The 12,871-nt window shown below is 33.0% G+C and overlaps 1 protein-coding gene and 1 pseudogene across 2 annotated transcripts in view; one reads left to right on the top strand and one right to left on the bottom strand.

Annotated features, from left to right (window-relative positions):
* The window catches only part of Tao (Serine/threonine-protein kinase Tao), a 32,841-nt gene extending 25,830 nt beyond the window's left edge, over positions 1-7,011 (top strand). Inside the window, 5 exon segments of the mRNA XM_088230512.1 lie at positions 680-814; positions 2,501-2,522; positions 2,525-2,658; positions 3,298-3,416; positions 5,174-7,011. Coding sequence (XP_088086638.1) covers positions 680-814; positions 2,501-2,522; positions 2,525-2,658; positions 3,298-3,416; positions 5,174-5,297 — 534 coding nt within the window. The 3' untranslated portion in view covers positions 5,298-7,011.
* Positions 7,012-8,564: 1,553 nt separating this feature from the next.
* Positions 8,565-10,791, bottom strand: LOC148279054 (uncharacterized; annotated as a pseudogene). Its single transcript, XR_015822994.1, has one exon. The product of XR_015822994.1 is annotated as an uncharacterized LOC148279054 (transcript).
* Between the last annotated feature and the right edge of the window lie 2,080 nt (positions 10,792-12,871).

Below are 12,871 nucleotides of genomic sequence, written 5' to 3'. Positions count from 1 at the left end.
GTAAAACATACTGTGATAATAGTTCTATCAGCAGTTCATGTCCGAACTTCGGGACATGGACCTGACATAGGAGGATGCACAGGAATTGCTTGTGGAAACCTTATCTACTTTAAAAAGGCCAAACGACTTATGCGCCATAAAAAGAATTTTGGAAGAGAGTCAATAAAAGATACTAAAAATGTGCATAACTTTTTTTATTTTGAATCTATTCCAGGATAGGTGTTAGATAAAACTTTTGAGGCTATGTAGGATAAATACCAAAATCAAATATTAATGTAAATCTTAATGAAAATCTGTAAAAATAGGTCCAACTTTTTGATAAAAATCCAATGAATTTATGGACGTCGTACAAGAAGGTTTTTCATATAAATGCCAAAATTTACCTCCGATATCCATGGATGTGGGCTCATATGAAGCAGCAAATTCTGAGAAAAGTGGTATACATAACTCAACTTTAAAAAGTACCAAAACGACGTGAATAATGTGTGAAACTATTCAAAATAATATTCTGTGTTCAAGAAGTAAATAAATATTTTTCAAAAACTATCGCTTCTGGCAGTTGGTAACTAGGAGGGTTATTATTATTATTCGTTACAGACAGGCAGCCTTTCCAGCTGTGTACTGCTTTTTGTCTGCGTTCTTCTCGAGTTGTCGTGAGTTTTACTGTTTGTATTTCCAGGAGCAGCAGAAGGCGGTGATAAAGAGCCTAAAGGAGGAGCAGCGGAGGAAGTTGGTGCTGCTGGGGGAACAGTACGACCAGAGTATCGGGGAGATGCTGCAGAAGCAGTGTGTCCGGTTGGACGAAAGCCAAATGGTAAACAGACAATCCGCATTGCAACATCAATTTGTGACGCAGTAAAACCTCAATTTTACATTTTCCCGCTTTTTACGCCGTGATGTTCAGGTCCCATTCTCATACAAATATTACCCCCTCTTAATGTTTTTTTTTGTTGTTTTCTATCACCCCAATTTTACATTTAAAATTCGTCAGATGTTTCAAAAAAGCAAAGTTATGTTGAAATAAAAACAATATCGCGCGCCGTGTGTGCTCAAACAAAAAGCGGGTAGCTTAGGTTTAATTTTCATTAAATTTGCGTACATTTTTTTTTTAAAACAAAAATGCCATGACGTTTTACTTCAGCCCTACGAGAAATTGGATACAAAAAATGTTGTCTTGCGCGCGGTAAAAATTAGAGCATTAAAATGTACTTCAAAATTTCTTAAAAATGTACGAAAAAAAAAAAAAAAAAATTAAATAAACGTTTGTAAACGAACCAATCGAAAGAACTGTCATAGTGAACATGATGAACCTTATACGTCACGCGCGAAGTTATTTCAGAAATACAAAACTTAAAAAATAAAAGCGCTGATAATACGATATATAAAAAAATAAAATTTGCCTTAATTTAACATTCCATTAACAAATAAAAAAAGAAAAAAAAGACACTGAACTTCCTCGTTGAAGCATGTTTATGAGGAATAAAGTATTTATATTCATAAATTATGATGTAGAAAGTTTAGAAATGTGGCAATAGTAAAATTTGTATAAAAAGAACAGGGTGAAACAGATTTTATGCAATATACATAATAACATTTGAACTTCCAGAGATTTTTTAATTAGGCCATAGTAAAAAAAGTGTTAAATGTATCAATAAAATTTCCAAACAATTAGGAGATGAATCATTCTATAGACGGGGTCTAAGTGTAAGATATTTGCCTCGATATTCACGAATAAAATGTATTTGTAAATATTAACCAGCTAATTTTTATCTAAACTCAACTGGTCAGCGTCACAACACACTACTGCATTCTTTCTGTGCGGCTTGAACGTAGACCCCGACTATACGTATTTCTAGCAAATTCAAATTAGTTTTTTTTTTTAAGCTGATAATGTACTGTTTAAAAATATATGCATAATCAATCAACAAACATCTAGAATATGAATTTTATTTTAAAATAATCCGCTTTTCCTATAGCATTTCCATTTCATCACTCAAGCGTTTTCTTCAGTTTTTTTATTGTTTTGTTGCTTAACCCTTTCGCTCCTGGCCAACACGTTTGTGTGGGTACAAACAAAAATTCAAATTTCTTTCCATTTTCTGTTAGATCCTGGCCACAACGATTGTGCATGTTACTGGCCACTAAGAAAATAACATATTTTTTATATGATAGCTCCAGTATTCGAAGTGGAGAGATGGTCCAAAAAAAGGAAAGTAAAGAAAATTTGGAAAAATAATCTCAGGAGCGAAAGGGTTATAATAATTCTAAAAATATTTTGCAATAAAGAATAATTTCATTGGATTGTTTGTTATCCTGGATTGACTTTTGTACGAGGAAACCTCTACACCGTAAACTTATCTAAAAGGGAGTCTGGCGTACTGTTTTAATTAAAGAAAAAAACTTTTCAGTACTCCTGACGAATCCCGACAGTTAATTTGAAAATATAAAACATCAAGAATCATTCTGTACGTTGCAATGTTTCACGCCACTGTGTTTCCAGATGGAGTGCCATCAGCTGACGGAGAGCTGCAGTACGAGCTGGAGATCCTCACGGCCTACCAGAGCAAGAATAAGATGCAGGCAGAGGCGCAGCGCAACCGCGAGCGCCGGGAACTTGAGGACAGAGTCAGCGTGCGACGGGCACTCTTAGAACAGAAGGTATAACCGTCAACCAACCACTCTCGTCCGCTATAAAAGGCCGCTAGCATACATCAGTGGCAGCTAATAGTAGCTTTTAATAGTAGTACATAAACTATTTTCAAAAGAAAACATAAGAATTTCAAGAAAGCTGATTGACGACGTGTAAATTTATTTACCTTTGCTGTAATTTAAAAAGTATTGCGTAGAAGTCTCAAAATGCTGGTAGTTCAAGTTAAGCGAGCAAAGAGACTGTCCAATAAGATAAACGGACCAAAAAAGTATTAACGGAGTCCTTTTTAAATGCTGTTATCAACTTTGTCCGAGACCAGGAGAAATGGGGGCAAAGCATACATCTAGAGTTCCTGATGTCCCTGGAGACGACGCTCAGCATTGAACAGAAAGACATTAAAAAGTTCTGTCTATAATAAATGCTTAAATTTATTCAATCAGCTCTTCTAAAATATTTCTATCCTCAACATACGATATTTTAAACATTCTTCCAATACATATTATAAAAAAGTATTTTTTTTTTTTCTACGTCAGCTTTTCATATTGCACTAACAACTTCCCCGTATTGATGGCTTTATGACTAGATGCGACAAAATGATAACACAGTCGGTGAAATAATTCCTAACCCTTATTCAATTTGTATTCCAGATGGAATCAGAAACGCAGCAGTTCTTACAAGAGCGCTCCGAGAGACTTCGGTTACTTCACGAAAGGCACGAGAGGGAATTAGATCAATACGATGATGAGAGTGCCCGCCTTGGTTTTAGGTAAGAAAATATGATTTATCCCCAATTCAAATGAGCTGTTTTCTTTTGTCCGTAATTTACAAGATAAAAAAATTGAAGAATCTAAATAACAAATAAAACTTGACACAAAAACACCCTCTTTTTGAGTGATTGCTAAATAAGAAAACAAGTTCATATCCCAACTTTCCAGAAAGTATCTGTACAATACTGTTAATATAAAAAATTATGCCCCTTTAATGTACGCGTTACCACATGTTGCGCTGGTTCATCACCCGCATCTGCCACAGTCAGACTTCCCAACGTAAACGGAAGCCTCCCTCCCGAGCAGAGCCAAAAGACTAAGCCGGAAGGTAGGGGCATAGCTGCACCGACTACAAGTCAACCTCAATAGCCCTGAAAACGACTCTCCACCCGATTCAAGTGGTATAGAGAGACTAGGGTAATCAGCGGACAGAGCGAAGACCGGAGATCGGGAACACACACAGGGCGGAGAGATGGAATACGATACGATATTTACTGTTTAGAGATCAGAGCTCAACTGATTTAATATTTTTAAAATCACACTACATTGTTAGTGAAAAGACGGCTATACCCTACATGAAACTGAAGTAATTATATGGCAGGAAGAGATATTGTGTCCCTATAAAGAACAGTTAACAACCAAAGTGTCCCAGTATATTAGTCAAATAAGATTTACACTTCTATGTTTATAAACTTGTATAAACCACTTTAATTTAGAGTTATACTTCAACCGGTTTCGAGGTTACTACCTCATCGTTGGGAATTAAACTGGTCTATACAAATTTATTAAACTGGTTCATTAAAGTGGTTTATACAAATTTATAAACATATAAGTGTAAAATGTCAGACCACAAAGTGAAAAATGTTTTTGATAACAATAGTATAAATAAGATTTACTTCAAACCATCAACTACGGTCCAATCGGAAGTAAAATATGTATCCCAAAAAATAATATTGTAATGATTGGTGTTTATATGAGTGGATCCTATGAGAAGAAAGTGTCCGCGAATGTGTTAATGACTAAAAATAACATAGTAATTGTGTAATAATGTGGATTTTATAAATATTCAATAAAACCACTAATATATTTATATGAGTGGATCCTATGAGAAGAAAGTGTCCGCGAATGTGTTAATGACTAAAAATAACATAGTAATTGTGTAATAATGTGGATTTTATAAATATTCAATAAAACCACTAATATATTTATATGAGTGGATCCTATGAGAAGAAAGTGTCCGCGAATGTGTTAATGACTAAAAATAACATAGTAATTGTGTAATAATGTGGATTTTATAAATATTCAATAAAACCACTAATATATTTTTGTTTCCAATACTTGCAAATGAATTAATAATGGATCTGTCTATTTTGTCGCTTACAATATCACGTTTATTCATTTAGACGGGGTTCCAGGAGGAATAATAGAACTTCTGATTAATAATAAATAACTACACGGTTTTGTATTCAATAAAGGTGGTCCTACACCCAATATGGCTGGCACTACAGCTAATATACGGCTGATTACCTGCCCATAATGTAACGGATGATCGATATACGCTGCATTTGGTGTGCCAATGCAGTCCCTGTGCATTTATCAGGTGCAAACTTGGGTATGGTGATGGATCTTGACAAGTTAAAATATTCATCCGAGAAATATAAAGAAGCATAATTTTTAGATGCGCTGTGTGATGGACGATTTTAACAATTTATCCAAATAATTTTATTCATGTCGATTTTTTCCACCTTATTTCCAGTGCTCTGGCAATAGCGGAGACATCGAAAGAAACCTACCCCGACGAGGAACAGTCCCTCTCCGGCTCCATGCTGAGCCTCGCCCGCAGTAACTCCTCGGCCAGCTTCCCGGCGGGATCCCTCTAGCCCTCGTCCTCCTCCCTGTAAGGCCACTCCGGAACTTCACCGCCCCATTGTTCTGCCGCATTATTCTCTCCAGTGTTGACATTAAGCGCACGCGCAATACAGCAATAGCTACCAAATAAATAAGCAACAAACATCTCAATTTAATTTATAAAATGTTTTTATTCGGACAACGGGCGTACGTTTCATTTGATTTCATTGTTTGACATTTCACGTATTTTGTGATAACATTTTTGTATTTTTCTTTGGTATTATTTTATTATATGTTTTTTTTCAATTTGTGTGTTCAATCGTTGAAATGTGATGTCATTTATTGTTCACGAGCTTTTTCTCGCTTATAAGCTTTTCCATTTTCGAAGTTAATAAATAATCTGGCAAATCCCTAATACATCTGTCAATGAGAATATTGTATTGCTTTTATGCAAAGGGACATTCTGAAAATAATTTTCTTTAAAATAAATGGCAGAGCGTAGATTTAGCGAAAGTTCTGCGAAATAATGTATTATTGACCATGTTAACCAGAACAAATATGATGGAAATATAATTTACAACTTTTTAAGGAATGCCCGAAATACTTAGCTTATTTTACTTTAATTTTATTTGTTTTTCAAATTATTTATTTGCAGTTATTGCTGTACCGAAACGTAAACTAAAATATGCTATAAACGCTACGGAAATTTTGTTACAGATGTCAAAAATGTTTGGCTAGTTAATTTTTATTTGTGTGTGAAGCGTTAAAAGTGTCTAAATCTTTTTTAAAAAATTATTTAATAGAAGTTATCGAGGACCACGAAAATTGCATTTTTTTATAAAGAATATTATTATGATCTTGATTGTCGCAGATTACTCGTGTATCGTTACTGTGCATCGAAAACTTATCAACAAATTTGTTCTCAGATCCAAAAATTACATATTAAAGAATGTTTAATTCTAGCATTGATTCAAGTTTTTTGTGATGAGATGTTAGTGCTACCTAAAATTGTTTTTAAAAAAAAATTCTCGAACGAAGTAACAACACAAATATTTACTGAACTTCACCAAGTAATTTAGCATAGTGGCGTCGAAATAACATAATGTAATCCATTCGGAATATTCGGAGCACACAAGTAAATGTGTTGATAGATTTTCAGTGCACAGTTGTAATATCCTCTACAAATAAGATGTGTTAGTTAATTTATACGATGCTACAGTTTTGAAAGACAATAATGTTAATTTCTATCTAAAATTAGTTTCTCAAAATACAAAAGTGAGTGCTTTAAGGGAGCGCGTCGATGATGTAAATATGTAGATCGGTATGTATAGAGAGCGGATGGTAAGGTTGTATATAGTAATATGTAGAGTCGGATATATGGAGTGGTGTTTACTAGGGTGATCAGTGCAATTTCCTTTCTACAACGGGGGCAAACTAACTCTAAATTTGTAAAGATATTTTTTGTTTTGTAATTAATTTAACATCTTCATATTCGCCAGGGAACTAGTCAAAAAGCTTATTCTTATTCCTAGAGGTCCTTAGAGAATCATGTTTGTAGGGTGGTAGATATAGAAACTAATCTAGCGTAAACACACGCATCCCGTTTAATACGAATCTCAAATATAATGTTATTTAGTTATCTGAATATTTTTTATAATGTACTGAATAATGGTTGTTAACTCGTATTCAATTTGAATTACCCGCCAAGTGTTTGGCGCGTATTCGTGTTATGTTTTTACTAGCAAATAATGGAGTTATAAGTTTTGCTTTTAAAGAAAAAAATATAGAAAGGACTGCCTAATTTTTAGATATCTCTTATAAGTTGTGCCTTCATCCGATACAAATACCCTTTCTATCACTTACGGATACCTAATGAATATATTTGGAAAAAGGTAACCGCGCTATTCTCGAGCCGGAGAAACACTGCGGAACTCACTGCCACGTGTAAATATAAACATATAAGGCTGTGCAGAAATTGGCAGGGGGCGGAATAACCTATTAAGGATCAAACAAATTGGACAGGATGAATCGCTCGTAACTCTGTCGGCTTTCAGGCATCGCAGGTATTTAAATAATTAAGTGAACAATGGCTCCTTTTCCGAGCGCGGAATTCCAAGCTCTCGTGTTTATTTATAATGTGTTATGAGTGCGTCAGTAAGGAGGTCGGCGGAACACTAATGAAACAATTACCCTTTTCACTCGCATCAACAATCATCGTAAGAGATAGAAGGTTCGGGTGCATTACCAAATAATGTCGGGTTAAGTTAGGCCGTAATGCGTTAGAACCGGAACGAAGATTTCAGTTAGTTATAATCCTAACCCGTAATTGGCATTTCTAATCTAATTTTACCTCAGTAATCCACAAGTGTATGTATTACCTACCTAAGTGTAAGATGGGTGACAAATATGTAGTATTTATTTAAACAAATGTCTCACTCTGCCATGGCCGGTTATGGGAGCTCGGATATGTCAACTGATACGATTGTTTGACAAATTTACCTCTATGAAATTTTCATCGATGGATTAAAATAGTAATTTAATCGTAATCTACCTTTTACAGTATTTAAGTGTTGAATATTTATATCTCCTTTGCGATACAATATTCCACTGACTGGCTTGTGAACACAAATATAATACATTCCTCTCTACGATAGAGGGCACATTTCATCAACGTTCATTTCCATGACAAATGTTTCCCCGAGTGTGCGCTAGGCCCCTTTTCCTAGCTTCAATATTAATATCGTACCAAAAAATTCATCTCTAGGTTTTGTAAAGATAAAGAGCAATTGTATAAAATTACTAGTTTATAGTACGTACATCATAATGTAAATACTTTTATAATTATTTTTATGTAAATTTATCGGTATGAATGATTTTCAAACATCAAGCAGCCTCCGCCAATATTATATAATACGTTATACACTATTGTTTTATTTCCAGAGAATTATTACAAAGCACAAAGACTTTTATCACTATTGTGTTCCTGAATAATTGTTTTTATTATTAATAATGTCACAAATCGGTAGAGAGTAAATGTTACATAAATTACTCTCTTTTACTTGTACTATCCACCCGCCACGGCAATGTCTTGTACTAAACGTTATTTAAATTTTATAATCTAAATTTTTTATCAAAATATGTTTTTAATTTTTATCCATTTAGTTAATCATCTTTTATCTATGCGTATGAATAAATATGTGAACATCATCACTACTTATGACATTATGTAATTTAGCCAAATGCTTCTTCCATCTAGGATAAACTGCAAATACTAAAATTACACTTTCCTAAATTACTACTGCAAAATAATCATTATTGTATATTTCCATAAAATAGAAAAAATAACATTTTCATTTGTTTTTTTTTTCATCACGTTTTACAAAATTAACCTATGTTTTTATGACACCGTTCCATGTATGCAACTGGTTTTATTTTTATCTAATTTGAGTTAACTCTTAACTTATTTAAGGTTGTTGAATGTCCAAGTACTAATATAATCGGTGCAGTATATAATGCTGATGTTTGAATAATGAAATTAAATCGGTTGGGGAATGTGTCGGCTAAACTTTACGCAGTTCAACTGTATATAGTGAGCCCAGAGTTGGATTTAAATAAGTTAGAAATATTATAATTTAAGGTTTGTATTATTTTGCAATATTTCTGCGAACCGTACACTCCGGTGTGATCGTTCTTTATATTCCCAATATGATTTGCCAAAGATGAATAGTAAGTTGTTCAGCCAATACATTGTCCACGAAGTTTAGTGTACGCATTCCAAATGGATCCAACCTAACTATAGTATGTCAAAAAAGAGTACAAATTAAAGGTGCTGGTGTTTTTTATGGCTTACCTCCTTTAAAAACAGCAACACTAAAATAAAACACAACCTATCACAAAACAAGGCACTAGTAATTTAGTGTTGCTAGCATAAAATTCATGTAAAATTTTAACTGTTTTCTACTCTTTTTGACAGAATTCTTTACTCTCGGAATTCCTTCTACGGGTGTGAATGTCTTGAAAGGGAAGAATGATCGACTCGTGTATAAAAAGTAGGAATATTGTTTGTTTTATAGCAATTTTACAAATGGTTGCAAGGAACTTGACAAAACTGTATTGTAGATTTTTTTTACATAGAAAAATATGTAATATAATCATTGTTTACCTGCCTAGTTATTACAATTATTGTAAAGGTGAGTAAAAATGCTTCAAATCCTAAGGAGGTGTAATTAAATTATTAATATCCCCAAAATGAACAATTATTGCTGTAACAATAACTTAATAACATTTAAATACACCAGATGCCAATAAAACTATTGCGCTTTTATTTGAATTTTACGCGGACTTTTATTTTCATCTTCCTTCTTCAACAATACAAACATTAGACTAAGCGCCACGAAAGAAGTCCCGCAGACTCAGCGCAGCGATCGCCAGACGAAATGTTGCCATATTAAAAGATTTTATTTTCCCACATAAATAAATTTATGTTCTTTATAAATTGTACTAAAGTTCAAAATAAATACATTTAAACCGACACCGACTAGATGGATCTAGTAGGTGTTGTTTATAAACACACAAGAAACTACCTTAAAAATAATTTATCATGTTATCTGTTAAAATAATAAAATAGATACCAGTCTTTAAAGGTATTGTAAAAGTTATGTAAGTGTTAAAAGGGAACAGGAAAAGTAAACAAAATCCTTAATATTATTAAAGTAACAAATGTATTTTTACGGCATAAATGACATTTCAACGCGAGAATGCGATCACTGCTGGAATACAGTGGGGACCCAATACCTGCGTGCCGATTTGTTACAACACTCTGAGTAAAGTCGAGAAAAAAATAAATCCTCCCAACCAAAGAGGCTGCTGGCTGCGGCTATGACTGCATAATGAAGCTGCTGGTCCCAAAAATAACTATGATCACAGTAGATTGGAGTTATGCAGGACATACTACAGTCACTATCACTTTCTGAACCTGATGTATAGGAATCCGTATCGCTATCACTCGCTGTCGATATAATTAAATTGTCAATTTCGATATCCAGCCGTGCATCGTCTTCTACATTTTCCACGTGCTTGCACTGAACATGCCAATCTTCGGGTGTAATACTTGCGAAAGCAGCTTCGGTTAAATTGATCATTTCTTTTGGATCTTGTGCAATGTTTTTTCCGCAACGTGTCTTTTTACTAAGCTCCAATTTTTTTCTATGGGATTGAGTTCGCAATGGTATGGCGGCTGTTTTGCAACATGACCATGTCTCTCTAGTGATTGATCTATTGCAAAAATTTGGTGGCTCTTTGTTTTTTTTCAGTTCATATAGACAAGGTTTAGAGTCCAGTGTTCTAAAAAACTCACTCTCTTTCTATTCAGCCATTCTTGCATCTCAGATTTACAATTAGCCATCGTTGGGGCTCCATTTAACTGAGTGCAATGATATAGAGCATTGTCCATTACTTTGATAGATCCACAAGGTAAGTTCGGACTACTTTCTCCCGCATCCATTTTTAAAAATTGATTGAGTTCATATTTTTATTTATTTATTTAATTTTACACTACGCCCAAGGGGCATTGACAAAAAATATACAGGTAAGTACAAACATAGTAAGTAATAATTTAAAAGATAAACAACGCATTTTTGTATACATTTAGAAACAATAAAAAGCATATTGATATGCAAAATAAAAAGTGAAACTTTACATAGTAAGAAAGAAAAAAATATATATGGATATAAGAAAAGTAATTGAATTAAAAAGCAAATGGTAAATAACTTGCAAAGAATTTAAACAAAAAAATATATACATATACTTAGATGTATTAAAAAAAACGGTATTAACAAATTATTGTTAAAAACAAATAATAAAAATTAGTTTACAGTAAGTATATATAAGATAATAACATAATATCTGGTACACAAAAATATTTGATACATTAATTTCAGAAAAAAAAAAAAATAATAATACACATGAAAAACAGAGAAAAAATTGTATGAAAAAGAAAGTTTTATTATGACATTAATAATTAGTTTCAAGCAGTGCATTTAAGAACGTTTTAAAATGGATAATTGTCGTATTAAAAATGTCTATATCACAAGTGAATTTGTTGGCTAAGGAATGTAAACGCGGAATCGGCGAGTATCGTGCATAGTTAGTATATTGTATATGTACTCGTAATTGCAAACAACTCCGTACTTCTAGTGACTCGATTAGGTATTTTGAAGTTAATGAGATTCAGGAATTCACAACAATTGAGCTCCGAATTTAAAATAAAAAATGAAGGTCATTTATTTTTCTACGATCTTCTAATAAAATTAAATTTAAAGTGTCTTATAGATACGTGTTATTTATGTTATCTAAGGGAATATTTAATTTAAAATTTACGAATCTCAAATACTTTTTTTGAATTCTCTCTATGTTTCTAAAGTGCAATTTATACTGAGGAGACCAAACAATGGAATTATATTCTAACCGACTACGAACTAGTGCTACATACAAAATATTTATTACTTTAAGTGAATTAAAGTCTTTGACAGTGCGAAGCAGTGTCGTGATAATCTGAAGACTTGGATTTTGACTTAAAAATTAATAAAAAAATTTCAACGAATCCATCTTTCGAACTTGCGTGGGCGATTATCCAACCTGCGGATTCAGAAACCAAAAGTCCATGTTCTTAATTGCTCTGCCAACATTTAGTTGCATGGTATGTGGAATGAATATATGTTTCATTCAAAAAAACAACAGGCCGCTTATCCTCAAATCTATTTTTCCTCAGAGTTTTTATATATCTTGAACGCCACGCTGCTATATCATAGCTTTCCATTAAAACTTTTAATTTAGATCTTTGATTTCTAAAACAAAAACCAATTTTTCATAATATTCTTCGCAACGTCATATTACTGCCATGGAAGTCCATATTAGCATTTAATTCCATTTGTACTTTATTAACAGTTGGTAATTATTTTTTCACAATATAAAAGTGATGTATTTTCTGGCAAATAAAAACTAAATCGAGATCTATATTTTTTTTTTGGATGAGAAAATTGTCCAGATCATTATTTTTTGATGGGGTCGTTTCTTTCCAGGAGTAAAAATTTTTTTAGAGGTGATTGCAGTTTCTTCTCCCTCCTTGATTATTCTGGAAAACGGTTTTTTCCGAAACACCTGTAATAAGAAATTTATGTTTACTTGGGATTTTATGTAGTATAAATCTGGTCTCACATTGGACATAAATATCCTTTATATTTTACTAACAATTAGCTGAAAATGCTTAAAATTGACCAGTACTGGGATTCGAACCTAAGACTTCCCGCATATAAGTTCGTGGCACTATCAACTGCAATAATACAACTCAATATTCTTAAATGGAAATGTTTTTTTAATACTCCTAATATTTCCTTTTAAGTGGGGTAATGTTTTTTAAACTGTCATCACCAAATATAATGTGTCATGGCGGCAACGAACCTTTTTGTAATGGAATTAAAATGTCTTTATTTTTCATTTCTGACTCCCAAAACTCGCCTTTAGAATCATTTTGCGGGCGTTACTTTTCAACACTTTCAGCTTATTTAAAACTAAATTTTAAAGCACTTAACAATTCTCACTCGTAAAA

Source organism: Micrasema longulum, unplaced genomic scaffold, assembly GCF_059751315.1.
Source record: "Micrasema longulum isolate JH-2025_06_02 unplaced genomic scaffold, ASM5975131v1 h1tg000776l, whole genome shotgun sequence".
Taxonomy (NCBI): Eukaryota; Metazoa; Arthropoda; class Insecta; order Trichoptera; family Brachycentridae; genus Micrasema; species Micrasema longulum.
The sequence above is the reverse complement of the archived record's forward strand: the minus strand, read 5'-3'. Positions and strand labels throughout refer to the sequence as shown.